General features: G+C 33.1%; 3 protein-coding genes across 3 annotated transcripts in view; all 3 read left to right on the top strand.

The window, feature by feature from the left end:
- LOC141606451 (glutamate synthase 1 [NADH], chloroplastic-like) overlaps positions 1–18,625 on the top strand; it is a 261,024-nt gene that overhangs the window by 125,320 nt on the left and 117,079 nt on the right. The window lies entirely within an intron of this gene.
- On the top strand, positions 2,005–2,559 carry LOC141608647 (uncharacterized). The gene has a single exon (XM_074427991.1). It carries the CDS (start codon positions 2,005–2,007, stop codon positions 2,557–2,559), a length of 555 nt encoding a protein of 184 aa, XP_074284092.1.
- On the top strand, positions 14,616–15,794 carry LOC141608646 (F-box/kelch-repeat protein At3g06240-like). The gene has a single exon (XM_074427990.1). The coding sequence runs from the start codon at positions 14,616–14,618 to the stop codon at positions 15,792–15,794; it is 1,179 nt and encodes a 392-aa protein (XP_074284091.1).

Below are 18,625 nucleotides of genomic sequence, written 5' to 3'. Positions count from 1 at the left end.
TATAATGATGATGAATTTTATAATCGAGGAAGACGAGAGTTTCGTTGGTGGATTATTAGGTTTGATTTGGTAAACCGGAAGCTGAAACGCATCGCTCTACCAGAGGGGCAGATTGATGGGTTTCAAAGGTCTCCAATTATGTATGTTATGGAAGGGGGTTTGTGCGCGTGTTGGGAAATTAACGACAATCGTGTCATTGAGGTAGCGACATTGAAAGAAGAGGGCGCGACAAGTTGGTGGATAAAGTTATATCAACTTAGTCATAGTCATAGTATTGTGCCGTGGTGGTCTAATTCAAAAAGCGTGCCTAATATCACAACTAAAACCAGGTTCGCCGTCGAATTCTTTTCCTCTAATAGTTACGTATATGATCGTTGGAATCGCAATCCTCTGGCTCCGGATACTCTCTTGCTTATAGATCCTGCTCAAGAGTCTCGTGAAGATGTTCTTAAATTAAGAATCCCAAGTTCAAGAAATGTTGTTAACTATATTGAAAGTCTCATTTCTCCCTTTTGTAACTCTTAAACAATTTATTAGTTCAAAATTCGGAATTCGATTTTGAAAACTGAAAGCTGATGTTCAAATCCAAATCAATTGTTTAAGGAAACTTGTATCGGTTTGAATTTTGTATCTATTTTAAAAAGTAGTGTCGAGAATGTCGCTATTATTAATGTGAATTATGAAATGATAATAATGGCTTTGTACAAGTTATAATAACTTTCCCCATGTTTTTCGATCCACCAAATGCGGAGTCAAGGTAAGTACCCCGGCCCCGGTGTCGAGGGACTATTTGTTATTTGATTTAAATCACTGATTTGATATGGAAATATTGAATGATGTATTGATATATAAGCCCTTTTCGATAAATAGCATATTGGCTGAAATTAGTAGATTTCGACCTAAATAGTATGTTGACCAATCAATATATTTACTATATTGGTCGGAATCAACTGTTTTTGAATATGCTCCTATTAGCAGCATATTGCAATAACATATTGAATCTATACATGAAAATGGTATAATTACCCTATAATCTGCTAATTAGCAAACACCTCTTCTTAAATCTGCTAAATTAGTATGTTAGTCAAACTTGCTATTAAAATCTGTTAATCGTATTCTGTCAAGGTATCCGCTATTATAAATCTGCTTCTGGTATTTGCCAAACAGGGCTTATTCTTATGGATGGACAAAACAGTTTGAGATGTCAAAACTATGCGTAGTTTATACTCCCTCCATCAAAATTATTTGTTTACCTTTAATTAGAACAGAAAACGTACATTCAAGCACGTTGATGTAGGAGATCGAGTCAACTAGATCAAACTCTCTCTTTATATAAATAACAACTCCATAAGACTTCATTCAACAATCAATTATGAATTATCCAAAAAATAAACAAAAAATATGACTAAAATGATTAAAACTAATGAGCTAAACCTACCAGAAGAACTCCTCATTACAAACATTCTTACAAAACTACCAATTAAATCGCTTTTACGATTCAAATCCGTCACCAAAAGATTTAATTCCATCATTTCTAGTCCTTATTTTGCAAAACTACACCTCAAGAAATCAAATCCTTCCAATAATAATAATAGTCATCTTCTCATTTACCATCACACATGCTTCCTTTCATTTGACTTTGAATCTTTTGGAGGTGGACACAATTTGGACATCCTTAAGAACAAGTCGGGTTTAGCTCGAATCATCGATGGTAATTTTCACTTTCCACATTCTCATGTATTTGTGATTGGATCCTGTGATGGGTTGGTTTGTTTCAAAACAAAATATTTTCTATATATTTGGAATCCTACGATATTAAAGTATCGCAAAATTCCTCTTCTTACGAAATTTTTTGAGAAGGAAGATTGGGTTTGGGGATTCGGCCGTGTTACAAGTGGTCGTGACTATAAAATTGTTAGAATATGTCAAAATAAGAAAAACAATGAGAAGATCGTCGAGATCTTCTCATTGTTAAAAAACCGTTGGACATTGTCCCAACAAAAAATGGAGGGATTCGGTGAAAAACCACAATTATCCGGGTTAGGATTGTCGGTTAATAATGTCACTTACTGGTCGTACCTGGCCCAAGCAAACGGGAAATATGTGTGGTGGATTGTCGGGTTTGATTTGGTTACCCATAAGCTAAAACGGATCCCTATACCAATGTGGGTGACCGGTGGCTTTAAAAACCGTCCAATTATGTATGTCATGGAAGGGCGCTTGTGTGCGTGTTGGGAAATTAGCGACAGTCATGTTGTTGAGGTAGCGACATTAAAGGAAGAGGGCGCGACAAGTTCATGGATAAAGTTGCATCAACTTAGTCATGATATTGTGTTACGCTACATGAAATACTTTTACGACCAAGGCGTGCCTAATATCACAACTAAAAATAGGTTTGCCGTAAGAGACACTCGAAATCGGGATACTATCCTGTTTATAGATCCTGTTCAAGAGTCTTGTAAAGATGTTCTTAAATTAAGAGTCCCAAATTCTAGTAAAATTTTTAATTATACCGAGAGTCTCATTTCTCCCTTTTGTAACGATCTTAAGCAAATTTAGTATTTGACTATTTGGGAATGAAATTTTGATTTCAAAACTCACAATTCACCTAATGGCGTGTAACGATAAACATCACTCGCCTAAAAATCATTTATTTGGGCTCAAGCATCAGCTTTGTTAGAACACATTGTGTTGATGATGCCAAATCACCTTGTTATTTGATTGTTTGCTTTTAGTTGAATGATTAGTGATTGAAGTAATCAAATGGACTTTTAACAATGATTCAAGATGATCAAGATAATAAAAAAATCAAGACAATAATATTTTCTAAGCCTTAGTCGAAAAATATAAGAATAAGTATAACATTCTCATTTAAGTCAAGTTATGACAAAACTATGCAACCGTACATTGTACTGTGGTTTCTGGTACTACCGTATGGAGGATGACTTTCGACAAAATGTTTTAAGTGTTAAAACTTTGCAAATTTCAAACCTTAAACATTTGAATTTTCAAAAGCTTGAAAAAAATCTGAAATTTTTGAGTCATAAATTCACTTGTCTAAACCTCTAGATTGTGCAAACACCTTTTACTCCTTTAAGTTGCATTTTTTTTGCTAAAATTACTCCCTCAAGTTGCATTTTTGCTAAAATTACTCTCTTAAGTTGTACTCCCTCCATACCACATCAATGGTAACATTGAGAATCTTGGCATTATTCATGTTTGTAGGGAATCTTCGATATTATTCTTAATCTATAAAACAAAATATAGTCATGTGATATCTTGTTTGATTTATCGTCATGAATGCTATAAGAATATCAAATTTTTATAATTTTTAATAATGTGTAACTAAAGATATTTACGTTGCAAAACGTGTCTCGACAAATGTGAGAAAGCCAATGTTACCATTGGTGTGGTATGGAGGGAGTATTTTTTTTCTAAAATTACTTCAAAACTCATAATTTAAGTAACTTATTTCCTCTATTTTTGAACTCTCCTACATTTGTCTACATAGTTATACAGTATAGATTGGCTAAGCCACAAACGGAATAAGTTCAAAAACAAATGAAATAAGTCATTTAAATTAGTGTTTGGGGAAAGTAAGTTAAGAAAGTAATTTTAGCAAAAAAAAATTAAAAGAGGGTAATTTTTAAAAAGTTGATTTTAAAATGGAGTAAAATCTGATTTACTCAATTTTCTATTAGCTAGCATGTACGATAACATAGTGAACCGAGATACGGAGTACCACTCTTCGAGTAGTGATTCCAACACCCCCTTCGATGGAACGGCAACTTCACTTTATTTTGTTTTTTTTTTATCTACTTACCAAATCCCTTAAAAAATATACCATAAGTTGTTCGTTCGTAATAGAGTTTTGGTTATAACACAATTCTAAGTCATCTATTAGAAAATATTATATTAGAGATATTATTATAATTAAAATATTATTCAAAATAATATTTCTCAGTATAATATCATACCTATAATGTCTATATCTATCTATCTATCTATATTAATAAAGGAAGCTTTTTTCGAGTGATGTGAGAGTCTCCAACTTTCGCAAAATACTTAAATAAAATAAATAACGTTAAATATAAGTAACTAACAAATAATAAAATATAACTTCCATATCACAAGTCCTCTAAACTTCAAACTCTATGAATAATGGTGAACTTTAAACGTAAAGATTGTTTGACTACAATTAGAATCCACAATCCACTAAAATTACCAAGTATATAAATACATATACGGGTATAGCTGTTTTCTTTATTAATTAGTACATTCGTTTAATTATAGATTCTCTTGATTGTTGTTAGTCTGAGTTAGGACTGGATTACTCGTAGATTTGTTATTTGTTTCATCGTTATACTCCGTATTACTCCGCGTGTTAATTATATATGTGATTATATAATGCCATTTTTACTTTAGTTTCATTTTACTAATGCAAGAGGTGTTGTTTTCCGGTTGTAGCTATAGAAGACTACCAATAACGAAGCTTCTAAGGCCACTTTCTCTATTGGTAATGGTGCTAGCCATACACCCTTTCTATCCTCTTAGGTATGTCTTTCAAAATCGAAAATAGTGGAGTTATTATTTGTACTTCAATTTGATAACGAACAAGGCAAACATTACTATATGTCTCTGAAAGACTCTTTAATTAATATTAAACGACAAAGAAGAAAAGAGGTTGCATTGATGAAGGAGGGAGGGCGGGTATCTACGTGACTACGTGTGACATCTTGGTTATCTTCTAGCATTATACACCCAAGACAGTATTCTAAATCATGTAGGATTTGACAATTGGTCATCTTTTATTTTAAGTGTTTTGCAAAGATTCGAGACTCGGCGTTGCAATACTACTGCATATGTTAGTACTGAAATTCAAAATGCCTTTGCATGAAAGAAAACACAAAAATAAAGAAATGTAGGTGCAAAGAATCTACATCGTTCTTTAGACGAGAGGTTTGCATTAGGAACATATTTTAGTGAAGACCTCAATGTCAGCCTTTTAGCAAGTGCTCATTAGGTTACGATTAGAAGTTGTATATCTTAGTTTTATTGAGATTTAAATATGTTCAACAATATATTAACTAACTATCCTAATTGGAGTGAATATTGTATCATAACCTTTCAAGCTAAGGCTTATGTAAGCACTCAATATGTATGGTATATATTCTACTATACTTAGGGTCTAACCATGCAAGGTGTTTGAGAAACCATGTTTTTTAGGGCTTGTGAAGGTTAATTTGGTGCAAAAAAACAGAGATCTAATAGCTAAAAAAAGAAATAATGGAATTTTGATGATATTATAGTTTTCTAAACAACTTTCGATCAATATTAGAGTATTTTCCTTTCTCAAAACACCTTAAATAAAAACAACTAGAAAATAGTTAGCAATTGATGATACACAAAATAACCTTTAATTAATAAAATATACTTAAGATTTCTTGAAAAAAAAATACGTAAAGATTAATTATAAAATTTTAATTAAAAAGCAATTTTAAATAAATGAAAAAGTATATTGTATGAAATTTACTCTACATTCATATTGAATTTGTGTTCGGCTAATATAGTTAGCAGTTGATGATTGCTTTAAGTTGTCAACACAAATTTGAATTTAATATTCTTTTCTATATATAGAAGTTTTATCCACCTCCGTCAAGATAAAGTACAAAGATTAGATAAAATTTGATTAAGAAAGAAATTCTAATATAAATGGAATTTGATTGACAGAAGGGAACTATGCTTTCTCGACTAATAATACTTAAATCAATAAGTCTAGCTTAAAGCGGGTAGTTAAGACAGGTACTACCAGTCTTAGACTTAAAACGGGTCAAATACTACCACATGGTGGTAATAAAGACAAAATTTTTGTCATTTCGCAGGCAACAAGTGGGGTAATTTGATATGTATTTGACCCGTCTTAAACTTAAGAAGAATAATGTCCGTCTTAAATGAGAATTTTTGATAAGCAATAACTATATAAACTGTACTATGTTGTCTCGCCTATGACTTTCTTGAACATCTATTTAAATCGTAGTCTATAACTTTCTATTTGCATCATTACAAATTTAGGTGCCATGGTTCTTGAGGCTTTCTCAAGACAACAACGTTATCAATATTTCAAGGATTTAGAAACAACATTAACATATGTTAATAAGATGATTAGCACATCATTTCACCAATATATGATGTATGTCGTATAGCATGTATGGAGACTTGAAGAATTGGGTGCGCTTATTATAAAATCATTCTAAAGACTTTAGCCTTACTTCTTACATACCAGTTGTTTGTTAACTTTTCATTAAAATATTTATCACAAAAAAAATAAAAATGTATATAGAGGGTTATTTGTTATCCGCCTTCTTTCCAACTTTCTCCCTTTATCCTTTCACTACCTATTAGACTAATATATATTGGGTTGTGTCGGAAGGTAAGTGGATGAAGCAAAATATACAATGTTTTAATCGGTGTGAAGAAGAAAGTAGAACATAAGGTTAAAAGACGGAGAAGGTAGATAGTTAATCTGATGTATATAAATGATATGATTGGAACGCGGGGATTACGTGATACATAATTTTATTATGCTACTTAGCTTATGATTTTTAACGAGTGAAAAAAAAACTGTCTTATGTTACAAACTAAGTCAACCTATTTGGAGCAATATTAGATAATCTTATGTATTATTCCAAGCTACATTTGAAATTGCATTGTAATAAAATGCCTTAACCAAGGCAATAGTTCACTTAACAAAAATCGTGAGCAATTTTAGCAAATTTTGATTCAGTTCAGCTTATTTTAATTCAGTTCAACTCCATTCAACACAAAAGAACATGGCCTAACTATTAGCTCATAGCAACTATTATTTTCGTTATTAGCGAATTAGAAATAGAGCCCTCATTAGTTCTCTTTACTAATTGGCAGGACTTGAAATTTGTAGTATTTATTTTATAATTTGATGCTCAACAGCGGTTTATAAGACATTATATTACAAGTGGCCCGTGCATCGCACGGGCATTAAATCTAGTATATATATATAATATATATATATAAAAGAGAGTTTTTTCGAGCGATCTGAGAGCGTCCACATCATCAAAAATAAATTTAGGAAAGTATAATTTTTGATGTAAAAAATAAAGTGGAGAATCTTTTAATTATTATAATATGTATATTTCCTAAATTATATTCAAGTGATATTTCCAATTTTTATATCAAACTTTTACGTTTCATTTGTCAAAAAAATATCGTTAAAAAAATTATGAAAATAATATAATTAGCTTTGTGGTAAAAAAAATGCTATCATTAGAGTATAAATTTCATATTATTTGGACATATTAAAGATGGTGTAGTTCTTAATATATAAAATTGTGTACTTTTTAGTATGTTTTGTCCCACATTGGAAAATAAGTAGGTGTGGTGAACATACTACATAAAAAATAGTAGAATTGTCCCACATCGAAAGATTAGTATAAGGTGGATGATTCTATAATTATAAATAGGAGGCATACTTGGAACTTAGACATCAACCCAAAACCTTTTGAGTCTCTTAAGTATTGTCTTGGAGATCTCTTAAAAGTTTATATCATTATATTTTTTACCTATAGATTTTATATGTCCCACATTGAAAAATAATGTAGGTGTGGTAAATATACTATGTTTAAATAATATAATTAGAATTGTGTTAAAAAAATTCTACCATTAGAGTATAGGTTCATATCATTTGCACATATTTTAATTATGATAAAGAAAAATAAAAAAACAAACGTATGAATATTAATAGATAATATAATATTTTCTTATTATTAAATCGGGCTGGATGTCGAATTAGGTTCAAAAAATATGTTGTACTTTTAAATATGTTGTTCGTCTCACATTGAAAAATAATGTAGATGTGATAAATACACTATGTATAAATAGTTGAATTGTCCCACATCATAAGATTATCATAAGGTGGGGTGATCCCATGATTATAAATATGATTTATCCTTGGAACTTAGGTATCACCCCAAATATATTGTATCTCTCAAAGTATACTTATTATATAAGAGACTTTAAACATAATCTTGAATTAAATGTTAAATTTTTAAAGTTGTAACATTTTTTTAGGTGTGAGAAAGATCGATAAAATGGTCAATATTATAACATATTTTAATTATGAAAATAAAAATAAAAAACAAACATATGAATATTAATAGATAATATAGTATTTGCTTATTATTAAATCGGGTTGGATGTCGAATTAGGTTCAAAAAACATGGTGTACTTTTAAATATGTTATTCGTCTCACATTGAAAATTAATGTAGATGTGATAATTATACACTACGTATAAATAGTTGAATTGTCCCACATTATAAGATTATCATAAGGTGGGTTGATCCCCATGATTATAAATAAGATTTATCTTTGGAACTTAGGTATCACCCCAAATATATTGAATCTCTCAAAGTATACTTATTATATAAGAGACTTTAAAAATAATCTTGAATTAAATGTTAAATTTTATAGTTGTAACATTTTTTTAGGTGTGAAAAAAATCGATAAAATGGTTAATATTATAACGGAAATTTTTCATGGTACCCTCGAATTTTGTTAGATTACACATCGTACCCCTAATTTTAAGTTTGTACAAATACCCTTGTGTTTACTTTTTTCATAACGCTGTTACTCCTATGAGTAACTAGAGGAGTAATTGAGCATGCCATGCTATTTGTGTTTTGTTATTTAGGTATTAAATGTTAGTTTATTAAATAAAATATGGATTTAAGAATTAGATTATGAAGTGTTTGTGTAATAAATAACAAAAGAAAAATGCGTCAAAAGTCATAGGAGTAATGACGTTATGATGAAAGTTGTCAAATGGTATTCAGGGAAAGAAAAAGGTGGACACAAGGGTACCATTTGTAGAAACTTAAAATTAGGGGTACCATGTATAATCTATCAAAGTTCAAGGTTACCATGAAAAATTTCCAATATTATAATGATATAGTTAATTAAATTTTCATTTAAAAGAGAGAGATATCCGTACCAATAAAACAATAAAGGGGTACTATTTTTTAATCGTTCTTTTATTGCCACGCCATCAAACTTAGCGTCCATTTAACAGTCTTTACATTAGGGGGTACCATGGGCAAATAATTAGAATCTCAAGGATACCATAGGCAGATTCTTAAAAGTAGGGGTAACATGGAAAATCTGACAAAATTAAGAGGTACCACGGGAAATTTACGTATCTCAACTATGATAAAAAAAATGAAGAAAAACAACGACAAATATTAATGGAGAGTACTTGATCATATTATTAAATTTAAATATAACTATTAGATATAATGAGTAGCAATTGTTTGTATTCGGTATTCGGGATCTGGTTGAATGTCGAACTAAGTGCAAAAAAGATGGTGTAATTCTGAGTTTATTATTTGTCCCACATTGAAAAACAATGCAGGTTTGATGATATAATACGGATAAATAGTAGAATTGTCCACATCAGAAAAATAATCCAAGTTTGGTGAATATATTACTTATAAATAGTGGAATTGTCCCACATCGAAAGATTAGTATAAGGTGGGGTGATTATATGATTATCAATAAGAGTTATCCCACATATATTAATCTTGGATTTTTTTGAAAACGATATTTTAATAATATGTAAATAAGTCATTAGACATAGAATGTAAACATTGAACCCTTATAACATTTTTTTTGCATTATAAATAAGTTAATACCCCGTTGCAACGCACGGGCATTCAAACTAGTATTATATAATGATAATATATTTTTCTAATAATAATATTCCTAATATAATATTCTCTAATGCTATCAATAGCTTAAATTACATCTACTATATATATTATGAGTTTACGCCATTAGAAATCCAATGGCAAACACAACTTCGATGAACAACCCTAAACTAGTTAACCAAGGGCGTAATATACCCATCGATTTGGTAGAGACTGAAATTCTACCAAGATTACCAATCCAATCATTGCTTCGATTCAAACTTGTTTCCAAACAATGGCTTGCCATAATCTCGAGTCCTCAATTTACAGAACTGACGCATCTCCATCGATCGATTTCGAGCCAACGTGGTACCTTTCTTTTAGAAAGCTCTAATGGTAGTCTCTACTTTCTTGACGAAGCTATCATGCTTGGTAGTAACTCCAAAGACGCGGTCATTCATCGAGAGCTAGACCCTTACTATGGCCAAGAAGGCCGAAATATAAAACTCATCGATTCAAGTAATGGCTTAATATGCCTTGCTATTGATGAAAACAAGTTCTGTTTGTTTAACCCGGCCACTCGAGTATGTCGAGAAGAGACATGTCCTACAGAGTGGGGTGAACACTTTTTTTTTACTTATGTGCATTTGGATACTCGACAACGAGAGACGAGTACAAACTTCTATACGTAGATCGTCCTTGCCATTTACCCAAGGCACACGTGTACACGTTGAGGAGTAGCGATGATATTCATAATTGGAGAGAGCTTAGTGTTGATGATGCGCTTCGTCCTTATTGTTTTTATTCTCAAAGTGTAGGAAACATTATTAACGAAAAGGCGCATTGGATTTTACATAAAAGAAAAGAATACAGAGGTGGTTTTTGTATTCTTGCTTTCGATTTAACCAATGAAACGTTTAGTGAGGTATCGCTTCCTCGATATTGTTATGGAGGTAACATCTTTATTTGCGATATAGATCAAAACTTGAGTGTTTGCAATCAATATCGGGGAAATAATAATTGTTATCTAGAGGTATGGATGATGAAGAGATACGGGGTTAGCAAATCATGGAGTCGAATCTACAATTTTGATCTACGTCGAAACCCAGTTACCGATCGAATTACCAAGATGATAATGTCGAGTAACTCGTGCGACATTACGAGTGAAGGAGGGAAATTATTCTTCGTTTCAGACACTGAAGTATTGCTCGTAAAGGATTTGAACGTGAGACCACTATCGTATTTTAAGGTGTTGGATAATAATTACGTCGTTAGGTCGATTAGAAAGCATGTGAATAGCTTTGTTTCACCCTTTCTTTGTTAAAAGTTTAGTGGGGTAAAATAGTACTCCCTCTGTTCCGGTCATTTGTTGTCTTTTTTCATTTTTGGGTGTCTCAGTCATTTGTTGTCCTTTCTATTTTAATAAATTTGATGAGTAATTTGATCATTCACACTCAATTTATTCCACTTGTCATTTAGTAATTGGCTCCTTGCTCTTTGCTTGGTCTTTGGGCCAAAACCAAAGGAAAACAAACAAATGACCGGGACGGAGGGAGTAATGTTCAAAGAATTCTGCTTCGAAAGATTTACTCCGTAATAACTTGCATCACAATTTGACAGTTCATGTTGGATCACAATGATCCATAATATTAGTCAAATTATTGTTTCCTATTATTAAGTTACGGAGTAATTTGTTATTAATTTATTATGATTCCTTATATTTAAGTTTGTTAGGTCTAATGATTTGAGAACATGTGATGGTGTGTGTCGTGGGTATCATCCCACTTCTTCCTAGTTTGTAGAATTTAGTTAAGGGCCCTAGATGTATTCGGTTTATTTGAGTCGGTTTAGATAACATTCTCCCTATATTTCACTTTCTTTTCTCATTTTTAGTCTACCATGTGTGGAGTGTGAAAAATCTCATATTAACCACATGTGAGTGTCCCACATTGAAGGAGAAAGAGAGACACTCCTCCTATTGCCAATTAGTTTTAAGATGGATTTACTTACCGTTGTTTTTGGTTTAAATGAGCCCATTATAACGCAGGTAAAAATCAAATCCCCAATTTCATATATAGTTGGGGTAAGAGTTTCGTGTGGCAGGTAAGACATCCCTTAGGATGACAGGTAACCGAACACTCTTGTGTAGGGAGTCGAACCCTGCACCTCTCAATTCGTTGCCAATTGCAACGCTTTGAGACACTCCTGCACCCCAAACGGTAAGACCGTTGTTCAAGTTCACTCTTTGTAACTTGCATCATAACCAGTTAACAACTACAGTACTTGGTAATATTTTTTTTTACTTGCCCTCAAATTAGGGATTTGAGTTTATTTGCTATTCCAAAGATGCGTTGATAATCATGTATAGCGGCGTTTGGATACTCGGGAACTACTGATGAGTTCAAATTTTTATATGTAGATAGTACTTTCCTTAATGATGTACGCATTGAGAAGTAGTAATGACGATGTTCGTAACTGGAGAGAGTTAAGTGTTGATAAACTTCGTCCTACGCATCTCAATGTGTAGGAAACATTGTTAACGAGAAGGCGCATTGGATTATAAATACAAAAACAGGATACGGATGTGGGCGTGCTTTATGTATTCTCGCTTTCAATTTAGGTGATAAAACTTTCAAGGAGTTATCACTTCCTCAATTAAGTGCGTTAGAACGCATATGGGCCTGGGTCGCACGACTCGCACCTGTCAAGTAGGGGAGAGTGTCCATTTTACGAGTCGAAAGAGGAAAGGAGGTTCCATCCCAAAACCAATTCGTAATGGGAAAAGTAGCCCCTTGAATTATAAGCTAGATCAGTCTTATCTGTTTCTCCAATGTGGGAGACATTACTTACGGTGACATCAACGATAATTGGTTGGTTAGGTTGATTAAAAGACATTACTTACGGTGACATCAACGATAAGATGCTTATACAAATAAAGCTACTCGGTATTTATAGGGACTCAAGTTTTATTTGCTAATCAAATAAAGATGCATCGATGATCAATCATTTATCATCATACTTGCGTACTTACGGGCGGAGCAAAAAATATTCGATCTGGTTATTTCCAAAATCGATCTATAATCCGAAAAAAATATGAATATATAAATACCATTTAAATTAGATATACGATCCGATTTTTTCCGAATAAACTGGATCGGATGTGGATTGTGAGTTTCTTAAAACTGGATATCCGAACCCGATCCGAATTTTAAAAATTTATATAGAAAAAAAAAAGGGATATTCTACATGGTACCCCTCAATTTTTCGACTTTCTACATGGTACTCCTACACTTTTTAAAACATACATGGTACCCTTAATTATTGTCATTATCACTAAGTATACCCCTAAACTTTATTTTCCATCAACTAAACTCAGTTTTAGGCGTTAGGTAATGACTTGGACGCGAAACCAAACTTGTCATTTATTATCCCATGACATAAGGACTATATTAGGCTTAATATCCATCTCGATCATAATATTTATTGATATATATGGGCTAAAAAAATTTGACGGAAAGTATATTGATTCCTTGTCAAATTATCACGTCCAAAGATGAATATTGAGCCTAATAGAGTCCTTATGTCATGGGATGATAAATGACAAGCTTGGTTATGCGTCCAAGTAATCACTTAACGCCTAAAACTGAGTTTAATTGATGGAAAATAAAGTTTAGGGTTACACTTAGTGATAATGACAACAATTAGGGGTACCATGTATGTTTTAAAAAATGTCGGGGTACCATGTAGAAACTCGAAAAATTAAGGGGTACCATATAGAATATCCCAAAAAAAAAAGTAAAACTTTATGTTTAGTTTATGCGGTTTTTAGACTAGTTTTGAAATTTGTAATAAAGACTTGTAATTTATGCAATTAAGACTTGTAATTTATGAGATCAAGACTCGTAATTTATGCGATTGAATAGGTTACCTTTTTTTAGTGGGTTACAAAATGCGAAATGGACCGACATCACCTTTAGTTTTAGTCGGAATTTTTACGTTACATTTAAATCCAGATCGAATCCGATTTCCGAAATCTGGATCTGAAAAAATCCGGATTCCAGATTTTCGGGTATCCCAATTATTCGGATCGGATGTGGATCAGGAAAAATGATAATTTTAAATTCGGATATCCAATCCGGTTTTGAAATCTGGATTGGATATCCGGTTTTACTTAGCAATAGTTAATATATTTATTTACAAATATTGTAGCCGGTTAGTGTAAGAGCAAGTCCAATGGTAAACAACAATTAACTAGCTTGGCAAATTCATAAGCTACAATCATTCTAAGCTAGTAAACAATTTCAATGGTTTAGTTAGCTTTAATACTAGCTTAATGGGACCCACATGTCAAATTATTTATTGAAATAATTTTTCTATTGGTTGATTAATAGTTGTGGGGCCATATAAGCAAGTAGCTTAATGAAGCAACAAGCTTAACTCAAGCTAATCTTCATGGCATTTTCCAATGGTGTAGCAACTAGCTTGCAATTTTTTAAAATTGCAAGCAAGTCCCTAAACTTCACCATTGGACTTGCTCTAATATGTACATCTAAACAAATATAATGTATTAAAATTTTCTTGAAGATCATACAACTTTTCATGGGTCCTAGACTTCCGTATAAAACGATTTCACAATAATTCTTTACTCATAATCAAGAATTATGGGTTTTTCCTTTGTGTCGGTTTGTTTATTTGGGTTAGTCCCGCTTCTTTATACCAAAAAAAAAATCAAGAATTACGGAGTATATACCAGAGTAGTTTCCTAAAAAAAGATAAAAATTACCATATATAAGTGGTTCGTTCGTAATAGAATTTTGACAATTATAAGATTCGAGCTAGCCACCAATATATTAAACTAAAATCCTTTAGGAATTAGGACCATTAGAAATCAGTTGGCAAAGATGATGTCGATGAACAACAAGGAGCCCAAGCAAGTCAGCCAAGAGCGTAATATACCCATCGATTTGCTAGAGACCGAAATTTTTCCAAGATTACCAGCCGAATCATTGCTACGATTTAAAATTGTCTCCAAACAATGGCTTGCCATAATCTCGAACCCCCAATTTAAGAAACTGCACCTCCATCGATCAAGCTCGAGCCAATGTGGTACCTTTCTCGTAGAAAGCTCTAACGATTCGCTCTACTTTCTTAACCACGCTAATCATGGTACTAAGTCCCAAGACCCAGTCATTCATCGAGACCTAAACCCTTACCATGGCCCTAGAAGTCGAAGGACAAATCTCGTCGATTCAAGTAATGGCTTAATATGCCTTGTTACTAATACGGAAACGTTATGTTTTTTAAACCCGGCCACTGGAGTATGTCGAGAAGTGATATGTCCTAAAAAGTGTTTTCAATTCTATGTTGGTTGCTTATTGGCGTTTGGATACTCGACACCGAGTGACGAGTACAAACTTCTATATGTAGATCGTCTTAGCCATTTACCCAAGGCACACGTGTACACGTTGAGGAGTAGCGATGATCTTCATAATTGGAGAGATTTAAGTGTTGATGATGCCCTTCGTCCATATCAGTTTAATTTTCAAATTGTAGGAAACATTATTAACGAAAAGGCGCATTGGCTTGTACGTAAAAAAAGAACATACGGATCTGGTCATTGTTTTCTCGCTTTTGATTTAACAAGTGAAACATTCAATGAGATATGGCTTCCTCAATTATGTGGAGAAAACCAAGACATTATATCGACGATGTTCAAAGACGTTCCCCGTGGTTACTTCTTTATTGCTGGTATAGTGCAAAAGTTGTGTTTATTCTATGAATGCAAAAATAATTTAGATATATGGATGAAGATGAGATATGGGGTTAGCGAATCTTGGAGTAGAATCTACAATTTCGATATTGGTCCTAACTCATTTAGCGCGGTTGGGATGTGCTGTAACTCGTGCAAGATTACGAGGGAAGAAGGGAAATTGTTCTTCGTAGTTTTAAACGCTAAATTTTTGCTCGTAAAGGATTTGAACGCGAGACAATTGCAGTGTCTTGAAGTGTTTGATATTGGTTGTGTGGTTAAGTCGATTAGAAGGCATGTCAATAGCTTTGTTTCACCCTTTCTTTGTTAAAGTTTTTAGGACGCAAAAATGTCAATAACTAATTTCGTTTCTGCTATTTTTGTTCATAGAATTCTGCTTAACCATGTCGCTAGTTTCGTCCTTCAGCATGTTTAGTTGCATTTTACGCACTTTCATTATTTGATAAGCGCGTTATAAACTCAAAATACAAATATAAATGTCGTCGATGCCTCCTTTTGCTACTCTTCCCTTTCTTACGTGGGATCGGATGTATTGTGAGGGATTGGGTATGGCGATTAAGTCCAAGGGTACTTTTATTATTTACTCGGAGTGTAAAGTAGCTGTAATCTCATTTGCTCTAATATCACTCCTTTGTGCCCTCTTATTAGCATCGTCATGGAGTGTAGGGAACTTCTACAAGCCTCTCCATCTTTGAAGTTCCTCTTCGAAGGGAGACTAACACGAACTTGATTGTTGATTCTCTTGCTCGCTTCTCGCTCCATGATCGATCTTCAAGTGATGGTAATTATCGTTGGCATAGACCGTCAAGCTTTATTGAATCTCTTTGTAAAGTAGATTCTGCTACTGTAGCTTTATCCCGCCCCCTTAATGTACTCGCTGAAACTTTGCGATTTTATTTAATTATCATCCCGTGAGATTCAAATGGAAAAGAACGATAATGAAGTCCAATTAATTAATTAACTAATAAAATATTATATTATTAGCTTTTTCTCTCAATCCAACTAATGAAATTGCAGGAACGATAATTTTTTTCGACAGTTGGGACAATATCTTTCGGGGTAGTAGGGTACTGAAGGCAATTTAATGGGTTGACCCTCCCAAGTTTGGCTTTTTCATTCGCAAGAGTCAGGAATCGAACCCCTGACCACTTGTTTAAGAGATGAGAGTCCTTACTACTCACACCAGCCAACTTTGGTATTGCGGGAGCAATAATGAAGTCCAATTAACTACATGTCTATAAATACCGATTAATAATAATTAATAAATAAGTAAGCAACGTCACCCTTCCAGTGCCGTCCAAGAAGGGTAAGCAATCATCACTTGTATAGAAACACGCTTCTAATATGAGCAGTAAATATCGTATGGATCATCACAAATTCAATAGAGTTTTGGTTATAAGATGATTCTAAGCCATCAATCAATAGCCTAAATATTACATCCACGAAAAATTCTAAGGCAAACATAATTTCGATGAACAACAACCGTAAACAAGTCAAGCAAGACCGTAATATACCCATTGAATTGCTAGAGAGCGAAATTCTCCCAAGATTACCAATCGAATCATTACTTCGATTCAAAGTTGTCTCCAAACAATGTCTTGCCATAATCTCGAATCCCCAATTTACAAAATTGTATCTCCATCGTTGGATGTTGAGCCAACATACTAACTTACTCGTGCATAGCATGGGTTCTTCGCTTTGTTCAAATAGTTCTGTTTCAAAAGATTATATTGTGATTCTAGTATGATATGTACTCCGTATAAAGGTTAGGGTGAGTCTAAGAAATTCAAGGCAAATATCCAACACTCAACAACGCTCATTGTAATTTGTATGATCCGCTCAATACGGAGTATACCCGTATAATAAGTTAGCATAAGTTGTTCGTTCGTAATAGAGTTTTGGTTAACACGATTCTAAGCCATCTATTAGAGAATATTATATTAGAGATATTATTATAGTTAAGATATTATACTGAATAATATTCCTCAGTATAATATTCTAACTATAATATATTATCTAATGATAATATATTTTCCTAATAATAATATCTTTAATATAATATTCTCTAATACCATCAATAGCTTAAATTACATCCACTATATATATTACGAGTAAACGCCATTAGAAATACAATGGCAAACGCAACTTCGAAGAACAACCCTAAACTAGTTAACCAAGGGCGTAATATACCCATCGATTTGCTAGAGACTGAAATTCTACCAAAATTACCAATCCAATCATTGCTTCGATTCAAAGTTGTCTCCAAACAATGGCTTGCCATAATATCGAGTCCTCAATTTACAGAACTGATGCATCTCCATCGATCGATCTCGAGCCAACGTGGTACCTTTCTAGTAGAAAGCTCTAATGGTTTTCTCAACTTTCTTGACCAAGCTATCATGCATGGTAGTAAGTCCAAAGACGCGATCATTCATCGAGAGTTAAACCCTTACTATGGCCCAGAAGGCCGAGAGATAAAGCTCATCGATTCATGTAATGGCTTAATATGCCTTGCTATTGACAAGGACAAGTTCTGTTTTTTTAACCCGGCCACTCGAGTATGTCGAGAAGTGATATGTCCTAAAGAGTGGGGTCAACCCTTATATTTTTACTTATGGGCATTTGGATACTCGACAACGAGAGACGAGTACAAACTTCTATATGTAGGAGTAGATAGTGTTAACATTTGGAATCCCAAGGCACACGTGTACACGTTGAGGAGTAGCGATGATCTTCATAATTGGAGAGAGTTAGGAGTTGAATATGCCCTTCGTCATTATTGTTTTTATTCTCAAAGTGTAGGAAACTTCGTTAATGAAAAGGCGCATTGGATTTTACGTAGAAGAACATGCGGAGGTAATTTTTGTATTCTCGCTTTCGATTTAAACAGTGAAACGTTTAATGAGGTATCGCTTCCTCGATTATTTTGTGGAGATAACATCTTTATTTGTGATATAGATCAAAAGTTGAGCGTTTGCCATCAACGACCTGAAAATAATAGTAGTTGTTATGTAGAGGTATGGATGATGATGAGATACGGGGTTAGCGAATCATGGAGTCGAATCTACAATTTTGATCTACGTCAAAACCCAGTTACCGATCGAATTACAAAGATCATAGTGTCGAGTAACTCGTGCGACA

Source organism: Silene latifolia, chromosome 10, assembly GCF_048544455.1.
Source record: "Silene latifolia isolate original U9 population chromosome 10, ASM4854445v1, whole genome shotgun sequence".
Lineage (NCBI taxonomy): Eukaryota > Viridiplantae > Streptophyta > Magnoliopsida > Caryophyllales > Caryophyllaceae > Silene > Silene latifolia.
Note: the sequence above shows the minus strand (reverse complement) of the source record. Positions and strands in the feature narration are given on the sequence as shown.